Source organism: Uloborus diversus, unplaced genomic scaffold (genome assembly GCF_026930045.1).
Source record: "Uloborus diversus isolate 005 unplaced genomic scaffold, Udiv.v.3.1 scaffold_527, whole genome shotgun sequence".
Classification (NCBI taxonomy): domain Eukaryota; kingdom Metazoa; phylum Arthropoda; class Arachnida; order Araneae; family Uloboridae; genus Uloborus; species Uloborus diversus.
Window position 1 is genome coordinate 27,372 of NW_026558711.1, and position 6,772 is coordinate 34,143.

The 6,772-nt window shown below is 31.6% G+C and overlaps 1 protein-coding gene across 1 annotated transcript in view; it reads right to left on the minus strand.

Moving 5' to 3' along the window:
• The window catches only part of LOC129233559 (splicing factor ESS-2 homolog), a 13,557-nt gene extending 8,820 nt beyond the window's left edge, over positions 1-4,737 (minus strand). The window contains exons 1-2 of the mRNA XM_054867568.1: positions 4,567-4,737; positions 1,901-2,066 (exon numbers count right to left, since the gene is read on the minus strand). Of these exons, the coding sequence (XP_054723543.1) occupies positions 1,901-2,066; positions 4,567-4,668 (268 nt within the window). The 5' untranslated portion in view covers positions 4,669-4,737. The remainder of the gene's footprint in view (positions 1-1,900; positions 2,067-4,566) is intronic.
• Positions 4,738-6,772: the final 2,035 nt, after the last annotated feature.

Consider the following 6,772-nt stretch of genomic DNA (forward strand, 5'->3'; position numbering starts at 1 on the left):
CCGGCGACATTTTGACCCCAAACTGGATTTTAGAATTTTGCAATGTAGCAACAGTACAAAATGTTGATTTTTCAATGCTACACTACAATCAGTATTTAAAAATAAACTTACATATAAGAAAAAAAAATACAATACTTGAAGAAGATATTTCAAAGAGCACCTTCTTTGATTCATGCTCTTTGATTATTTAAATAATTTTTAGGCAGTTCCTGTTTACTTGAGGTTTCTGCTAAATATTCACATTTCTATTTTTTAGCCATCACTACATAACTAGCTCCTAACCTATTGGTGCACATATGCTCCAATAAAAAGTAGTTACTGAAATTGGTTCTTCAAATAATAGATTGATAAAAGGCATCCCAAAAAGGAAACATGAAATACCGAAACCTACCTTATAGTCACCAGCAAACCCTAGCATGAAAACGATTGGGATACGCTCTTAATTCAAATTATAATTATGGAAATTCAAGAGAGGATCCAGCTCCTTATTTTGAAAGGTGTCATTGGTGTGATATTGTGGCACAATTGGTGTAATATTGTGTACGCAATTTTTTTGAAATGTAAGTCTCTAAAACACAGTTTTGGGGTAACTTTGGTCCTGTAAGGAGTCTGGACTGGCACTAGTTCAAATTAAACGTTAAATAAAAATGGATTCTACATTTTTAACTATTTAACATTCTTAATATAAAATTCAAACTCAACATTTAATTAAATCAATGAGTTCTAAAACCAGTCCTCTTCTGGGGAAAACCAAAGGTTGTATTCGCAGGGCCGTAACCAGAAAATAATTTCGGGGAGGGTTTAAAAACTTTCATGCGGAGCTTTGCACTATTTGTGCAAATGTTCAAGTCATCGGGTTATCAATTATGAAAGCGTTTTATGCAATTAATATACATATGAAAGACATTTGAGTTTTGGAACAATATTTTTTGGAAATTTTTAAGTATAAACAAACATTTAAATGTCAAACCGAACCTATAGGGGGGGAACCTAAGACCCCCTGTATACGGACGGCTTAGTGTATACATCTCAAAGGTTGTTTATGGGAGGGCAGCATTTCTCAACCTTTTTTTACCTGTGGACCAGTCAAATTGAGTAAACAAATTTTGTAGGTCCATCAGTTTTTATTCTTACTAAAAAAAGGGGGGGGGGGAGCTTTGCTAGGTATTGAAGAATTGTCACGGAAGTTAATGTTAACAATTTAGGTTAATAATTTATGTACACAAATACTTGAATGTGAAAATAAGTTATTAAAATTTTGGTACAAGGATTGATTCCCTTTTCAGAAAAATCCAAGAGGAATTAATTTAGCATTGTAAGGGAATAATGCAACTTATTGGGGACAAACTTAAGTAATTTTTATGTGAAAATTTTTTTGAAAGCAATTAAAATTCAAATGAGTTTTTTGCATTATATTGTTTAATTTATGAAATGGAAAACATAAAAATATGAACATATGGTTTGCGGTTTGCTTGCTTTGAAATCATTTCAGCTTTCCTTTTTCAACAGTAGAAACAAGTGAAGAATTGACATTTTGGTACATTAAATTTAACACAAAGTGCATTCAAAAACAAAATATAGAGAAATTTCACTTTTATTACCTTGTTAAACACTTGTGAAAAGTATTTACATTCCAAAACACATGTGCATGTGTCATAAAATATTCGTAATTTATAACATGAAAATGATTATTTCTGTGAGAATGGCCTATATACGTTTTCAAACGTCTTTGTTTACATTTCAAATCTTGTGCCGATTTTAGACTTTATTTTGGGTCAGCAGATTTGAGAAAGTTCACTGTTGTAATAAAATTATTGATTCCATAAAAAATTTCAGAGTCTTCTCTATGCACTGCTCTATAACTAGTTAAAAAATAAACAAAAATGACTTTAATACTTACCAACAGTTCTAACTGAATTAACTCTGCTTTGACTTGGTTGATAAGCAAGTTGAATCTCTTGTATTTTAGCAATATCACCTTTTTCAAGAGCAGAAAGATATTCGTTTTGAGCTTTTAGTTTTGGCACATCGGGGAAGAAGTCCCTTGTAATGATTTTATCTAATTTCTGAAACATAAAGTTTGCTTTATTATTGGAGATTTCAAAACTAAAGGATATCAAACATATAATTTCACAAAGAAATATGAAGCAGCAAGAAGCAAAGGGATGTAAGGGGCAAAATTAAAAATTTGGAGACAACTAATACAAATGATAGGATAACCTCTCTATCATTGGACAAGAGATGGTACTAGTAGCCCCGGTAGGTGCTGCTGTACAGTCTTATTTGAAAAAAAAATTCAACGAATGCTTACCTAGGACGTTATCTTCAGGGTTGGCAAAAACCCGGGTTTTTTTAAAAAAGCCCATGGACCCAGGGTTTTTTGGGTTTTTTTAAATAAAACCCAAAAAAACCCAACTAAAGCTGGGTTTTTTAAAAGAAATGTGGGTTTTCTTGTCTTTTTTTAGGGAAAATGTGGGGTACATGTAGCATATTGTAGCGTAAATATATAGACAAAGGGCAAAAATTGTCTTGGGGTAAAAAAAGCTGGAAAACTAGTTAAAATTCAGCGTTTTCTGAAGAAAAGTATAAAAGAAGACGAAACCCAAGAATGGTGAAGTTTCAGATCTTTTAGTTTCCATGATTATCAACAGTTAAGGCAAATTTACTTCTTGAGTGATAAAACCAATTGTTTGTTTTTAATTATTTTTATTTTATTCAGTTTTTAAAAAAATTTTTAATTTGCATTTTACTTTATTGTATTTCATTTTGTTATTTTGTTATGCAAAACTACTGTAGAACCTCAAGTAGTTCAATTTGTTTTCCCGTGTTTACTGAGTTCCAGCTTAATCAAGACATTTCTTTGAATTTTATAATGCCTGTTTTTCTATTTCTGTGTATAGAGTAACAAATATTAAACTTTTTGGTAAGATAATGAAAATACTGTACATCCTATTCTGTTTTCTGTCCGATCGTTTGTAAACCTGTTAATTTCTAAAAAATATACCTTGTTTATTCGAGATTTGTGAGGTGTTGGTTTGCAGAATATAATTCACATTAAAGCCTTTCAGCTATAATATTTTACTCTGTACAATCTACAAATATTGAGAAAATCACACGTGACAGGACTTAGTCAAGATAATTTGAGTTATTTTTTGACCAGTTAAAGAAAGAAGTTAAATATATTTATTTAAAATCTTTTAAAAGTATTTTTTACTGCCGTTAAAGTTCAAAATTCATTTTTTATGTCCATTGTCTGTGGTGAAGACCAAATAAAAAAAAAGTTTAAATTGTAAAAGTATTTAAATTAATTAATTTTTTTAAAAACTTCTCAGAAAATTTTAAAAAACCCAAAAGTGGGCGAAATAATGGGTATTTTAAAAAGGGTTTTTTCAAAAAAACCCATTGGGTCCAACCCAATTGGGTCCAATCCGGCCAACCCTGGTTATCTTTAAAGCCGTTTAACTCGAAACTTGAAAATTTCTACTTACATCCCTTTGCTTCTCACTGCCTCAAATGTTAGCCTTTAAGGCAAGTATTAAGGCTCCGACCCTGTGTGCCTTTATATCAAGGGAGTTAAATCCTCTTGGTCCCTAAAAGATGAACAAAGCACAAGATCGAAAGGTGCACCATCCACTTGAAACCTAATTTTAACTTTTTAGCTCTACTTTTCCAAGAAATCATGTAAGTAATTCATGTTTTTCACCCTATTTTTCTAGTGTAGTACCTGTTGATTAACGTGCGATCGTTAGCTCCTGGAGAGTGCCTAAAATCCTAATCTGCAAAGTTTCCATATATTTCAGCGTGTGAAAACTTTAGCTTATTTAAAAATGTTTGTACAATGATGCTACATGAAATTTAAAACCAAATATTATTCTCCTAGACCAGAAACAACAGTGTTTATAAAATCATGTTCAAAAAAATCTCAGCTGCAAAAATGATACTTGCACAAAACTCATGTCGCAAATATGAACCAATGTTGTTTGAAAATATTAGAGTTCTTGTAGCTTTTCAATATCTGGGGGAAAAAGAAGTTTTATACTCTTTCAACTATTTCTTAAAAAATGTTTCATAATTTCTATTGTTTGTGAAGGCTGTCATCACTTCTTTAACCCTTTGTTCAAAATATCAAAATGCGCCAAATACTTTCTCGGTGAAACTTTTGATAAAAAATTACTTTTTTTAAACTAATTTTCTTTGCAAAAATTAGCCTGCACAGGCAAAATATTTAAGAGGAGGAGTACATACTCGAAACACGAGAGATAAAAAAAAACACATGTATCAACACATTTATAAATATAAAAGACACGGATAAGAATTTTCCACATTCTAATATTTCAAACGATGGGCCTGAAAATGCTAGTGAAGTTATATTCTTTACTATTGTCTATCGTGATAAATGACATAGAGGACAATATTTTACACTTGAAAGATTTCAAAGTTTAACTCTCCTTTAATTAAAAACTAAATGATGCATTTAGAGTAACACACTATATGTTCTATGAAATTTAAATGTAATTGACAAAATACGATTCATATTTAAAAACCATGTTTAACAAATTCACAAACCTCCGTATATTCTTCCTCCGATAAAATCTTTTTTGTAGTAACATTTTTCTTCTCATTTGTGTCATCAATCAAGCATACTGTGGAAATCGGAGTAATACTCATGCTTTTAAATCTAATCTTTGAGTTTTTGTTTAAAACATGAAGATATAGTTGAGCAACGCGTAGAATTTAATGACAACAAAGTGACTAACGGATATGCAATCCTACGCTTCGGTAAAGATAGCACAGTTCTCATCAGAGAAATGTTACACATCACAATTATTCTTTTCTACTTCCGGTATCAATGCTGATGACCGAGTTACATGACATACTGGAGTACTATTTGTTCTGTGAATAAAAACCGTAGTTGAATGTGCTCTACTTTCGGCTAGAGTCCCTTAGAGACTCTATGTGCCTCTAGAGTGGTTTTGCTTTCAGACTCCATAATAAAAACACAATGGAAGTTGGGTAAGACCGTCAGTTTCAGGTTTTTGCTTCGGCACTGTCGACTTCCATGGAGACGTTTTGCGTGCTTTTATTAGAGGCAGTTTACATTACAAGCTATATAAAATTAAAAATTTTAAAAAATCCCGACTGAGTCGCAACTGTAGAATCAAGAGGGAAAATTGAAAATCCTTTTAAAAGCCTTATTCGCAACTCCAGAGCTCGAATACGCTACCTTGCGGTGATTAACAATACTAAAGAAAAAGGTAAAAGATTCCATTCCACGTGTTTTCTTTGGGGTAAATTACAATCTTCAGACAGTTTATGATGTAATGTAATTTCAGAAGAATAGAAAAGAAAGCTTCCCACAAACACTATGAAAAATTACAGTCATTCACCCATAGCGTTAAAGCAAGTTATAAGTTACGGTATTTGTTTGTTTTACCTTTTTCATCCACCATTAGACAATTTGCAACTCCAAGAAACTATAGGGGGCGCTGCAGTCACTGTCTAATGGCGGATGAAAAAACTAAAACAAACGCACGCTGTAACGTATAAATTGCTTCTAAACTCACGAAATGAGAGAAATTTTTGTTCGTATGCATGATTTTTTGTTCTTTATTCATTTGAAAAGATTTTTCAAAGTCTTTTGGTTATTCTGACCCATGTAGAAAGAGATTAGAAATCAAAAAGTATTACGAAAGTAAAAAATTAATACAGTAAAATTAATGCACAGTAAGTTGTTCTGAAGCAGCCATTTTCACGATGTTGAATTCGGAATTCATAAATTTTTGGTTCGCTTCGAGCAGCATTTTCATTTTGTACCGTTCTTTCTATACATTAGTACATAGTATGTCCAGTTTCGTGACATTTGACATTTTTGTGACATTTCCGGCATTTGTTGACATTTTTGTCACATAGTGCACATACGTTGACAGACTGTCAAGAGTAACATTTAACACTAGATAATTTATTTCAATGACTATATGATTGGATAGCAAAAGAAATCATCATGCATTTAATTCATTCGTCATGGAAATGATTTAACTGATATTCGGAACTCCAGCGCTCGAATACGCTACCTTGCGGTGATTTATAAAACTGCGAATGCAACTAAAACATTGCCACGTTGCGCTCCACGTGTATCTGTTGACGTAAACGCGGTCAGTTTGTTCTGAGTAACGCATTCAACATGTCTAAGAACGCCTTCAACAACAGAAATTAATTCGTCCCTTAGTAGTATTCTCGAGCTTCTCAAAATAATGTTAGTTTTCCTTATTTCTTTCCAAAAAGTATTAAATGGTGGAAGCGTAAACAAGAAAACTCTGGATTAACAAAATTGGATAACGTTATACCAGGTAAAATTTTTTATTGTTTTGTATGAATTTGTAAGAATATGAGTTTTTTTTTAATCTTAAATTAATTTAACTAATCATATTTTACAGCAGCATTTAGTTGGAATGGACAGTATGCAAAATATTTTCTTGAATTTATTATCGTAGAACAAAATGAAAAATGTTTAACCGAGAAAGAATTTACTTTATTCATTTTATTCTCAGCTGAAAGGTTTCGCATAATTTGTTTAGGGTTATAGTTTTGGAATTGTGCGAGCAAAGTAGCCTTGGCGAGATTTCGCGTTTTTAGTTAAACCATTTTTAATTTTTATCATGAGTGGAATAAAATGATAGTAAGATTACAGAATTCGATAAGTAAAAAGAAATAATGGTCAATCAACTGAAAAGAAAACTACCACCATATATAAACTGTGAGTACACATTTTATT